The 12,854-nt window shown below is 63.2% G+C and overlaps 1 protein-coding gene across 1 annotated transcript; it reads right to left on the reverse strand.

Moving 5' to 3' along the window:
* Positions 1 to 528: 528 nt before the first annotated feature.
* On the reverse strand, positions 529 to 10,572 carry PSMD4 (proteasome 26S subunit, non-ATPase 4). The gene is made up of 10 exons (XM_039378726.1): positions 10,504 to 10,572; positions 8,262 to 8,402; positions 6,322 to 6,436; positions 5,955 to 6,041; positions 5,378 to 5,446; positions 4,204 to 4,419; positions 3,028 to 3,136; positions 1,633 to 1,764; positions 1,444 to 1,508; positions 529 to 775 (listed from the first exon to the last, which is right to left on the reverse strand). The coding sequence occupies exons 1-10, from the start codon at positions 10,527 to 10,529 to the stop codon at positions 608 to 610; spliced, it is 1,128 nt and encodes a 375-aa protein (XP_039234660.1). The 5' UTR covers positions 10,530 to 10,572; the 3' UTR covers positions 529 to 607.
* Between the last annotated feature and the right edge of the window lie 2,282 nt (positions 10,573 to 12,854).

Below are 12,854 nucleotides of genomic sequence, written 5' to 3' on the forward strand. Positions count from 1 at the left end.
CCCACCCCCTCCTGATTCGGGAGGCCATTGGTGAAGAGCCCTGTCACTCAAGCGTGTCTCTCGCTCTTCGCTCCCCATTGGCTGACGGTGCCAACGACCGCCCATTGGGCCAGTGAGCTGTCACTCAAAACAAAGCCCCGCCCTCCTCACAACCCATTGGCCCGCGCGAATCACAACATCCGCTCCTCCCCGTCCCTGATTGGCTGGTCCCGCTGTCCATCGACAGCCTGGCCCCGCCCTCCCCGACCTCGCTGTAAACACCGCGCGGGGCACGACGGGAGTTGGCGCAGGGGGCGGGGCTTGTAACACCAGTAACACCAGTAACACCAGTAACACCAGTAACACCAGTACGGGGGGTCCTGGGGCCCAATTCCCTCAGCACAGGGGAGTCCAGTTCTCCCCGTCCAGGGAGTTCCCGGGGTCCACTCACCCCTCCCAGCACAGGGAATTCCAATCCCGGTTCCCCCCAGGAGATCCCTGATTCCCCCCCATTCCCAGGGCTCATCCCAGGACACACCAGGCCAAGAATTCCCTGGGAAAAGCCTTTATTGTCCCATTCCCGCAGATCCAGCAGATCTCACGTGTCACCCCCCGCGGGGGGGGGGAATCATTTCTTGTCCTCCTCCTTCTTGTCCTTGTTTTCCTTGGAAGCCTGGGAGGCCAGGGATCCCATGGCATTCCGGATGGCCTCGTTGTTGGGATCCACCCCGGGCAGGTTCTCCAGGACGCTCTGCAGGAACTCGGGGTCCTGCATCACGTCGTAGTCGTCCTCCTCCTGTGGGAACAGGATTTGGGATAATCCCTGTCCCTGGGAGGGGGTTTGGGTTCATCTGGGTCCTCGGATTCCAGGGAAGGATCACGGGATCCACAGGGATCAGGCGTGGAATGGGGTGGGTGGGAAGGGACCTTAAGGATCATCTCGTTCCACCCTGCAGGCAGGATGGGATGGGATGGGATGGGATGGGATGGGATGGGATGGGATGGGATGGAACAGGGATGGGATGGGATGGAACAGGGATGGGATAGGGATGGAACAGGGGTGGGATCTCCCCAGGCTCACCTTGGCAGGCCCAGAGGTGTCCATGGGATGGGATGGGATAGGGATGGGACAGGGATGGAACAGGGATGGGATAGGGGTGGGATAGGGATGGGAACCCCCAGGCTCACCTTGGCAGGCCCAGAGGTGTCCATGGGGTGGGATGGAATAGGGATGGGACAGGGATGGGATGGGATGGAACAGGGGTGGGATGCCCCCAGGCTCACCTTGGCAGGCTCAGAGGTGTCCATGGGATGGGATGGGATGGAACAGGGATGGGATAGGGATGGGATAGGGATGGGAACCCCCAGGCTCACCTTGGCAGGCTCAGAGGTGTCCATGGGATGGGATGGGATGGAACAGGGATGGGACAGGGATGGGACAGGGATGGGAACCCCCAGGCTCACCTTGGCAGGCTCAGAGGTGTCCATGGCAGAGCTGTCCACCTCGGCCGCCTCGGCCTGGGCAAACTCTGGGATGGGAGAAGGAGCAGCTCAGGAAGGATTCCCACATTCCCACCTCCCCAGGGCCCAACCCCACAGTGGGACGTGTTCCCGGGGGTTCTCCCGGGTTTTTCCCCTGGGGAATGGCCTCACCAGCCCCCTGCAGGGACATCTGCATGGCGTAGGCGATCTGCTCCTCCTCCGTCATGGAGCTGAGGTCGGGCAGCCCCGCCCGGCCGAACTCCTGCTGGGTGATGGTCATCTTGAGCAGGGCATCGTCCGACTCTGCGGGCACAGACACGGTGTGGGCACTGCCAGGGACCCACAGACCCCACAGGGACCCACAGACCCCACGGGGGGCACTGCCAGGGACCCACAGACCCTACAGGGACCCACAGACCCTACAGGGACCCACAGACCCCACGGGGGGCACTGCCAGGGACCCACAGACCCTACAGGGACCCACAGACCCCACAGAGACTGACAGACCCACTGGGGTCATTGTCAGGGACTCATAGACCCCACGGGGACCCACAGACCCTACAAGGACCGACAGACCCCACAGGGACCCACAGACCCACTGGGGTCATTGTCAGGGACTCATAGACCCCATGGGGACCCACAGACCCCACAGGGACCCACAGACCCCACGGGGGGCACTGCCAGGGCCCAGCCAAACTCCTGCTGGGTGATGGTCATCTTGAGCAGGGCATCGTCCGACTCTGCGGGCACAGACACGGTGTGGGCACTGCCAGGGACCCACAGACCCCACAGGGACCCACAGACCCCACAGGGGGCACTGCCAGGGACCCACAGACCCTATAGGGACCCACAGACCCCACGGGGGGCACTGCCAGGGACCCACAGACCCTACAGGGACCCACAGACCCCACAGGGGGCACTGCTAGGGACCCACAGACCCCACAGGGACCCACAGACCCCACAGGGGGCACTGCCAGGGACCCACAGACCCCATGGGGACCCACAGACCCCACAGAGACCGACAGACCCACTGGGGTCATTGTCAGGGACCCACAGACCCCACAGGGACTGACAGACCCACTGGGGTCATTGTCAGGGACTCATAGACCCCACGGGGACCCACAGACCCTACAGGGACCCCACAGGGACCCACAGACCCCACAGGGGGCACTGCCAGGGACCCACAGACCCCACAGGGACCCACAGACCTACTGGGGGCACTGCCAGGGACCCACAGACCCCACAGGGACCCACAGACCCACTGGGGGCACTGCCAGGGACCCACAGACCCCACAGGGACCCACAGACCCACTGGGGGCACTGCCAGGGACCCACAGACCCCACAGGGACCCACAGACCCCACAGCGGGCACTGCCAGGGCCTGGCCCAACTCGTGCTGGGTGAGGGTCATCTCGAGCAGGGCATCACCTGACTCTGGGGGCACAGCCCCACCAGGGTCAGCACGGGAGCCCTTCCAGAGCCTCCCCACCCTCCCAGGGCAGGATTTACCCCCAGTCCCCGACCCAAACCCGCCCTCCTGCCCCCCCAGGCCCCCCTGGTGCTCACCATCCCCGGCGGTGGCTGCAATCCCGGCCTCGGCGGCCGAGGCGGCCGCAGCCCTTCGGGCCTCCTCCTCCTGCCGCTGCCTCTGCTCCTCCATGGACACCCTGAGAGCCTGGCACAGACAGGGAGGGCACTGGGACACAGCTGGGATGCAGCCACACGATCCCCGAGGTTGGAAAAGCCCTCCCAGCCCATCCAGTCCCCCCCGTGCCCCATCCCCACCTTGGCACTCCACACTTGGCATCCCCACCACGGCCAGTCCTGCCCTGGGCACCTCCAGGGGTGGGCACTCCCCCACCTCCCTGGGCAGCCCCTGCCAAGGCCTGAACACCCTTTCCAGGGGGAAATTCCTCCTCATGGCCAACCTGACCCTCCCCTGGCACAGCTTGAGGCCGTTTCCCCTCCTCCTGTCCCTTGTTCCCTGGGAGCAGAGCCCGACCCCCCCCCGGCTCCCCCCTCCTGTCAGGGAATTCCAGAGCCAGAAGGTCCCCCCTGAGCCTCCTTTTCTCCGGGATGAGCCCCCCCAGCTCCCTCAGGAGCTCTCCAGCCCCTTCTCCTGCTGCTCCAGGCCCTCCATGACCCTCCTGAACTGAGGGGCAGCAGCACTCGAGGCCCAGCACAGGGGCAGAACCACCCCCCGGGTCCTGCTGCCACAGCATTCCCGATCCAGGCTGGGATGCCACGGAATGACACCAACAAGGCCACCCAGGCTCGTGTTCAGAGCCCCCCCAGGTCCCTTTCTCTGCAGACCAGGCTTGGTGTGGCCAAAGAGCAGGACCCCAAGTTGACCCTCTGGACCCCCCCAGCCCCTTTCTCTGCAGGCCAGGCTCAGTGTGGCCAAAGAGGGTCCAGTTGACCCTCTGGACCCCCCCGACCCCAACTGACCCTCTGGACCCCCTTTCTCTGCAGGCCAGGCTTGGTGTGGCCAAAGAGCAGCACCCAAAGTTGACCCCCTGGACCCCCCCAACCCTGAGTTGACCCTGTGGACCCCCCCAGCCCCTTCCTCTGCAGACCAGGCTCGGTGTGGCCAAAGAGCAACACCCAAAGTTGACCCCCTGGACCCCCCCAACCCCAAGTTGACCCTCTGGACTCCCCCAGCCCCTTTCTCTGCAGACCAGGCTCGGTGTGGCCAAAGAGCAGCACCCCAAGCTGACCCCCTGGCCCCCCCCAGCCCCTCACCAGTGCCAGCTCGGGGTCGGCGCTGGGGTCGACGCCGAACTCGAAGTCGCTGGCGCCCAGGCCCAGCATGGCCCCCCCCTCGCCCGCCAGGATGGGCGAGCTGATGAGGGCGTCGGCCAGGCTGGGCCCGGGGGGCACCGTCACCAGGTGGGAGCCGCTGCCGTCCTTGCCGTTGAGCGCGTTGATGAAGGCCGTCAGCTTGTCCGTGTTGGCCTCCTGGGGGGGCACGGGGCAGCTGGGGGGGCTTTCACACAGAAGACCCCCCTCGTCCCCCGGGGCTGCCGGGCCAACCATCGCCTCCCGTGGGGATGGAGAGGACGGAACAGCAACCCCCCCACCCCGGGGAAGCGGGAGAGGTGTTTTCCAGAGGGAAACGTTCCTCAGAGAATCAGAGAATCCCAGAATCAGCTGGGTTGGAAGGGACCTCCCAGACCATCCAGTCCAACCCTTGATCCAACCCCGCCGTGGTTCCCAGCCCGTGGCACTGCTGCCACATCCAGTCTGGGCTTAAACACCTCCAGGGATGGAGAATCCACCCCCTCCCTGGGCTGATCACTCCCTGGAAAGAATTCCTTCCTAAATCCAACCTAACCCTGCCCTGGCACAGCTTCAGACCCAGCCCTCTTGTCTTGCCTGGGAGAAGAGACCAACCCCCCCCGGCTCCCCCCTCCTGTCAGGAGTTGTGCAGAGTGGGGAGGTCTCCCCTGAGCCTCCTCCTCTCCAGGCTGAGCCCCCCCAGCTCCCTCAGCCTCTCCTCACGGGAATTGTGCTCCAGCCCCTTCCCCAGCCTGGCTGCTCTTCCCTGGCCCTGCTCCAGCCCCTCCATGTCCTTCCTGAGCTGAGGGCCCAGAGCTGGACACAGCACTCCAGGGGTGGCCTCCCCAGCGCTGAGTCCAGGGCAGGAATCACCTCCCTGGCCCTGTTGGCCACCCTGTTCCTGAGCCAGGCCAGGATCCATTGGCCCTCTTGTCCCCCTGGGCACACTCTGGCTCCTGTTCAGCTTCCTGTCCATCCCAAATCCCAGCTCCCTTCCTGCCTGGCTGCTCTGCCCCCACTCTGTCCCCAGGGGGTTGTTGTGGCCAAAGTGCAGGACCCCAAATCCCATTCTCAGGCTCCCAGAAGCTCAGAGCCTGCCTGGATCTCCCCTCACCCCGAGGGATCCCCGAAGTCTCACCTCCTCCCCAAAATTGATGATGTCCACGTTGACCTTCTCCTTCTTGAGACGCTTGGCCAGCTTCACCAACTGCCAGGAGGAGACGCCGTGGGATTAGTTGGGATTGGGGCTCTGATCCATGAGGATTTGGCCCAAAATCAGCCTCCCAGCTCCGAGCTGGAAGGGTTTCACCTCCCCAGGTGGGACAGGGGGACGGGGCAGCAGGAGCCTGGCCCAGGCCATGGCTCTGCTCCGTTCCCTCAGGGACAGCCAGAACGTCGGGATTCGCTCGGAGGTGCCACCACACCGGGACATTCCCAAGGCTCAGAGCCTGGAATTCCCACCCCAGATCCTCGGGGAGAGAGCCCAGAGCAGTTTGGGTGACAGGACACGGCACAAGCTCCCTCTGGGAGAGCTGGATCTGTCCTGGGGATCCAGGGATCCAGCCCAGGGATCCAGCCTGGGGATCCAGCCCAGGGATCCAGCCCGGGGATCCAGCCCGGGGATCCAGCCCCCCCAGAACCTCCTGGCTGGGGTGTGAGGCTGGAATTTTGGTGCCAGGGACCCCCAAACCCCCCCCAAAGGTGGGGTCACTCACATCCTTCTCGTTGTCCTCCACAGGGCTCCCCACGAAGGCGATGATCCTCATCTTGTGGTTCTTGCCCTGCCGGTGCTTCAGGGCCAGCTGGGGGGGGACATGGACCATGGCATTCCCAGGGGGAATTCCCAGGGAAAAGGGACTGGGAGGGACTGGGAGGGTTACTGGGGGGCACTGGGGGGGGGGTTATGGGGACAAGGGGGTGTCACTGTGGGGTCCAAGGGGTGACAGGGGAGGTGACAGGGAACCATTAAGGCTGGAAAAGACCCCTGAGATCGCGGAGTCCGAGCGCTGCCAGGGCAGGTAATTTGGGAGAGATGCTAATTAGACACTAATTAGGGGGGGTGGAAGAGCCAGCAGGACTCACGTGGGCCACTCTGATCCCGGTGCAGAAGGTGATCTTCCCTTTGGGCTGCACCGTGTGGAGCTTGGAGAGGATCCGTCCCGTGTCCGGGGTGAGCGTGGTCAGCACCTCGCAGTTACTGGGGACAGACACCCCAAATCTGGGGAGCAATCCCTGGGGAATCCCTTGGGAAAGCCCTTCATGTGGGACAAAATCCCCCCTGGCACCGGGGCTGGTGTCTGCTCTGAGTGCCAGCACTGGGATCCAGGGCACCAGGGGCAAGACTTGGAGCCTCGTTCCCTAAAAAAACCCTGGAAATCCCAAAATAGCCCCTGTGTCTGTCCCTGGAACCTGGAGCCCCCTGGGAATGTTAACAGCTCCCAGAGGCACTGGGGTGACCCCCAACACCCCCATTGCTCCCAGCCCTGTGCCCTGGGGGTCCCCAAATACCAGTGACCCCCAACACCCCCATTGCTCCCAGCCCTGTGCCCTGGGGGTCCCCAAATACCAGTGACCCCCAACACCCCCCTGTTCCCATCCCTGTGTCCTGGGTGTCTCTCCAGCCCTTCCCTGGTGTCCCCAAATACCAGTGACCCCCAACACCCCTCTGCTCCCACCCCTGTGCCCTCCTGGGGGTCCCCCCAGCCCTTCCTGGGTGTCCCCAAATACCACTGACCCCCAACACCCCCCCTTGCTCCCACCCCTGTGCCCTGGGGGTCCCCAAATACCAGTGACCCCCAACACCCCTTGCTCCCACCCCTGTGCCCTGGGGGTCCCCCCAGCCCTCCCCTGGTGTCCCCAAGTGCCACTGACTCCCCTGCTTCCACCCCTGTGCCCTGGGGGTCCCCCCAGACCTTCCTGGGTGTCCCCAAGTGCCACTGACCCCAAATATCCCCCTCCTGTGTCCTGGGGGTCCCCCCAGCCCTTCCCTGGTGTCCCCAAATACCACTGACCCCCAACACCCCCCTGCTGTGCCCTGGGGGTCTCCCCAGTCCTTCCCAGGTGTCCCCAAATACCAGTGACCCCCAACACCCCCCTGCTCCCACCCCTGTGCCCTGGGGGTCCCCCCAGCCCTCCCCTGGTGTCCCCAAGTGCCACTGACCCCCCTGCTTCCACCCCTGTGTCCTGGGGGTCCCCCCAGCCCTCCCCTGGTGTCCCCAAGTGCCACTGATCCCCCTGCTCCCACCCCTGTGCCCTGGGTGTCTCTCCAGCCCTTCCCTGGTGTCCCCAAATACCAGTGACCCCCAACACCCCCCTGCTCCCACCCCTGTGCCCTGGGGGTCCCCCCAGCCCTCCCCTGGTGTCCCCAAGTGCCACTGATCCCCCTGCTCCCACCCCTGTGCCCTGGGTGTCTCTCCAGCCCTTCCCTGGTGTCCCCAAATACCAGTGACCCCCAACACCCCTCTGCTCCTACCCCTGTGCCCTCCTGGGGGTCCCCCCAGCCCTTCCTGGGTGTCCCCAAATACCACTGACCCCCAACACCCCCCTGCTCCCACCCCTGTGCCCTGGGGGTCCCCAAATACCAGTGACCCCCAACACCCCCTTGCTCCCCCCCCTGTGCCCTGGGGGTCCCCCCAGACCTTCCTGGGTGTCCCCAAGTGCCAGTGACCCCCCTGCTCCCACCCCTGTGCCCTGGGGGTCCCCCCAGCCCTTCCCTGGTGTCCCCAAATACCACTGACCCCCAACATCCCCCTCCTGTGTCCTGGGGGTCCCCCCAGCCCTTCCCTGGTGTCCCCAAATATCACTGACCCCCCCAACACCACCCTGCTCCCAGCCCTGTGCCCTGGGGGTCCCCAAATACCAGTGACCCCCAACACCCCCCTCCTGTGTCCTGGGTGTCTCCCCAGTCCTTCCCAGGTGTCCCCAAATACCAGTGACCCCCAACACCCCCCTGTGCCCTGGGGGTCCCCCCAGCCCTCCCCTGGTGTCCCCAAGTGCCAGTGACCCCCCCAGGCCCCCCGTACTTGGCCAGGGTGATGAGCCCCACGTTGTTCTCGGGGTTGCTCCTGGTTTTGGAGTGGCACACGATGTTCACGGCGTCCTGCTGGGCCTGGAGCCTCGTGGGCAGGAAATCCCCGTTCCTCATGTACTCGCTGTTGTCCACACTGCAACACAGGGCAGGTTTGGCCCCAAAATGTGCTTTTTTCACCCCCAAAATGCGCTTTCTTCATCCCCAAAATGTGCTTTTTTCTACCCCCAAAATGTGCTTTTTCCATCCCCAAAATGTGCTTTTTTCTTTCCCCAAAACATGCTTTTTCCTATCCCCAAAATGTGCTTTTTCCACCCCTAAAATGTGCTTTTTCCATCCCTAAATTGTGCTTTGTTTCATCCCAAAAACGTGCTTTTTTTCTACCCCCAAAATATGCTTTTTTTCATCCCCAAATTGTGCTTTTTTTTCATCCCTACAATATATTTTTTTCATTCCTAAATTGTGCTTTTTTCATTCCTAAATTGTGCTTTTTTTTCAACCCTACAATATACTTTTTTCATCCCTAAATTGTGCTTTTTCCATTCCTAAATTGTGGGTTTTTTCACCCCCAAAACGTGTTTTTTTCTACCCCCAAAACATGCTTTTTTCTATCCCCACATTATACTTTTTTCATCCCTAAATTTTGCTTTTTTCCACCCCCAAAATGTGCTTTTTTGAGAACAAGGAGGTTTCCCAGGGCAGAGGGCTGAGCTGTTCCCGTGTCTCCCTGAGTTTTCCCATCACATCCAGCCTCGGGATCAACTTCCAGGGACGGGGGAGTCCAGCTCCAAATCAAAGCTTCCCGAAGGAGCACTCCCAGAATTCCTTAAGCTGGAACACCACGGGAAAGGTTTCTTGGGGGAAAAATCCCCCCCAGGGAGTGTTTCCCTGCCTCAGAATCCATGGAATAACGGAGAATTCCCGCTCTCCAAGGAGCAGCCCCGGGTTCAGGGGCCCCAAACATGAGTCAGCAGGAACGGGAGGGGATTTGATCCCGGCCCCAGAGAGCACAGGGAGAGCCCGGGAATGGCAAAACCTGGGCAGATCCCACGGGGCTGGCCCTTAAATCCCAGTCTGTCCCACAGGGAATGGGGAACAACCCCTCTCCCTGTCCCACAGGGAATGGGGAACACCCCAGTCTGTCCCACAGGGAATGGGGAACACCCCAGTCTGTCCCACAGGGAATGGGGAACACCCCAGTCTGTCCCACAGGGAATGGGGCCACCCCAGTCTGTCCCACAGGGAATGGGGCCACCCCAGTCTGTCCCACAGGGAATGGGGACACCCCAGCCTGTCCCACAGGGAATGGGGACACCCCAGCCTGTCCCACAGGGAATGGGGACAGCCCAGCCTGTCCCACAGGGAATGGGGGACACCCCAGTCTGTCCCATAGGGAATGGGGCCACCCCAGTCTGTCCCACAGGGAATGGGGACACCCCAGTCTGTCCCACAGGGAATGGGGACACCCCAGTCTGTCCCACAGGGAATGGGGAACACCCCAGTCTGTCCCATAGGGAATGGGGAACACTCCAGCCTGTCCCATAGGGAATGGGAACACCCCAGTCTGTCCCATAGGGAATGGGGACACCCCAGTCTGTCCCACAGGGAATGGGGACACCCCAGCCTGTCCCACAGGGAATGGGGACACCCCAGTCTGTCCCACAGGGAATGGGAACACCCCAGCCTGTCCCACAGGGAATAAGGACCCCCCCTCCGCTCTGCCAAATGCCCCCCCTCACCCCAACTCTCTCCTGAGCCCCCACCTCTACCCCTACAGCAGCCCCCCAAGCCCCCCTCAGTCCATTCAGCCCCTGCCTGACCTCTCAAGCCCCCCTCAGTTCCCTCGAGCCCCCCTCAGTTCCCCCGAGCCCCCCTCAGTTCCCTCGAGCCCCCCTCAGACCCCTCAAGCCCCCCTCAGTTCCCCCGAGCCCCCCTCAGACCCCTCAAGCCCCCCTCAGTTCCCCCGAGCCCCCCTCAGACCCCTCAAGGCCCCCTCAGTCCCCCCTCAGACCCCCACCATGCCCCCCCAGCCCCCCTGACCCCCTCACGCCCGTCCCAGCCCCTGCCTGTCCCATCACGCCCCTCAGACCCCCCGAGCCCCCCCAGCCCCCTCAGGCCCTCCCCGGGATGACTCAGGGAAAGCGAGGTCGGCGCGGCCGTGCCGGGGGTGTTCCCCTGAGCATCCCGGTGTGTCCCGGGGGTGTCCCGTAGCCCCCCAGCCCGCTCCCCTCCCTCACCAGACCATGGTGCTCTCCAGAACCATCTTGGCCCCTCAGCGCCGGCCCGCACCCCCCACCCCCGCCAACAACGCGCTCCGCCATTGGTGGCGAGCGCCCAGCCAATCAGCGCGCCCCGTCCTGGCGAGGCGAGGCGCGCGAGGCATGCTGGGAGTTGTAGTCCTGGGGAGGGCGGTGATGGCGGCGGGGGGTCCCCACGTGTCACCAGGGAGAGAGACCACCCACCCCCCCCCCCACCCCCCCAAATCCTGGGGAGCGGCCCCGCCCTCCGACACCCCCCCAGCGGGGCAGAAATGAGGTGTTTGCACCTCAGGGAGGTCCCATATCCCCCAAGGCCCCCAGACTGTCCCCCACCACCACCACCACACCCACCCCACCCCAGGGAGGTCCCCTGTCCCCGTGTCCCTCCCCATGACCCCCCCACCCCAAACCAGGGAGGTCCCCTGTCCCCGTGTCCCTCCCCATGACCCCCCACCTTCTCCCCCTAACCCCCCACCCCACCCCAAGGAGGTCCCCTGGCCCCATATCCCTCCCCATGACCCCCCACCTTCTCCCCCTGACCCCCACCCCACCCCAAGGAGGTCCCTCATCCCCGTGTCCCTCCCCATGACCCTCCACCTTCTCCCCCTGACCCCCACCGCAGCCCAGGGAGGTCCCTGTGTGCCCCCCAGACCGAGGCAGAGCCGCGGGGGTTCAGCATCACACGTGTATTTGCGTGTCCACAAACGTCACACGGCCCAGGGGACATCGGGGGGAACCTCTGGGGGGGCCCAGGGGTGATGAGGATGAGGATGATGCTGAGGAGGGAGGGAGGGGTCCATCCCTGGGGCAGGAGAGGTCCATCCATCCACATTCCATCCCCTGCTGTCCATCCAGAGCTCCTGGTGACCCTCCTGGGTGTCCCAGGGGTGACAAAGGTGATGGTGACACCGAGCAGGATGAGAGAAATCCATGACCAGGTAAGAAGAGGTTCATCCCCAGGTCAGGAGAGGTCCATCCTCAGGTCAGGAAAGGTCCATCCATCCACATTCCATCCCTTGGTGTCCATCCAGAGCTTGTGGTGACCACAGGTCTGACCCTCTTGGGTGTCCCAGGGGTGACAAAGGTGATGGTGACACCGAGCAGGACAGGAGAGTCCATCCCCAGGACAGGAGAGGTCCATCCTCAGGTCAGGAGAGGTCCATCCTCAGGTCAGGAGAGGTCCATCCATCCACATTCCATCCCCTGCTGTCCACCCAGAGCTCCTGGTGACCCTCCTGGGTGTCCCAGGGGTGACAAAGGTGATGGTGACACCGAGCAGGATGAGAGAGTCCATCCCCAGGTGAGAAGAGGTTCATCCCAAGGACAGCAAAGGTCCATCCCCAGATCAGGAAAGGTCCATCCTCAGGTCAGGAGAGGTCCATCCATCCACATTCCATCCCCTGCTGTCCATCCAGAGCTCCTGGTGACCACAGCTCTGACCCTCCTGGGTGTCCCAGGGGTGACAAAGCTGATGGTGACACTGAGCAGGACAAGAGTCCATCCCCAGGTGAGAAGAGGCTCATCCCAAGGACAGCAAAGGTCCATCCTCAGGTCAGGAGAGGTCCATCCATCCACATTCCATCCCTTGGTGTCCATCCAGAGCTCCTGGTGACCACAGCTTTGACCCTCCTGGGTGTCTCAGGGGTGACAAAGGTGATGGTGACACCGAGCAGGACAAGAGAAATCCATGACCAGGTAAGAAGAGGTCCATCCCCAGCTCAGGAAATGTCCATTCCCAGCTCAGGAAAGGTCCATCCATCCACATTCCATCCCCTGCTGTCCACCCAGAGCTCCTGGTGACCCTCCTGGTCTGACCCTCCTGGGTGTCCCAGGGGTGACAAAGGTGACGGTGACACCGACCAGGACAGGAGAGTCCATCCCCAGGTGAGAAGAGGCTCATCCCAAGGACAGCAAAGGTCCATCCCCAGGTCAGGAGAGGTCCATCCTCAGGTCAGGAGAGGTCCATCCATCCACATTCCATCCCTTGGTGTCCACCCAGAGCTCCTGGTGACCCTCCTGGGTGTCCCAGGGGTGACAAAGGTGACGGTGACACCGAGCAGGACGAGAGAATTCCATCCCTAGATCGGGAAAGCTCCATCCATGCTCCACATCCCATCCCCTGGTGTCCACCCAGAAGCCAGAGCAGCATCACTGGGGAAAAAGCCCCCTCCCCCCCCCCCAGAATTCCCAAATTCCGGCCGTTTCGGGACACGCACACCCCAAAAAAAAAAAATCAAAGGCAGTTTTGAAACACCAGTAACAAAGCAGAGATACAAACACCCCCCAGTCCCAGTTCCTGGGGCGACTATTCCCAGGAAAAAAAAAAAACA

The sequence above is a fragment of the Pipra filicauda genome, unplaced genomic scaffold (genome assembly GCF_003945595.2).
Source record: "Pipra filicauda isolate LSUMZ 115617 unplaced genomic scaffold, ASM394559v2 scaffold1459_size12855_pilon, whole genome shotgun sequence".
Lineage (NCBI taxonomy): Eukaryota > Metazoa > Chordata > Aves > Passeriformes > Pipridae > Pipra > Pipra filicauda.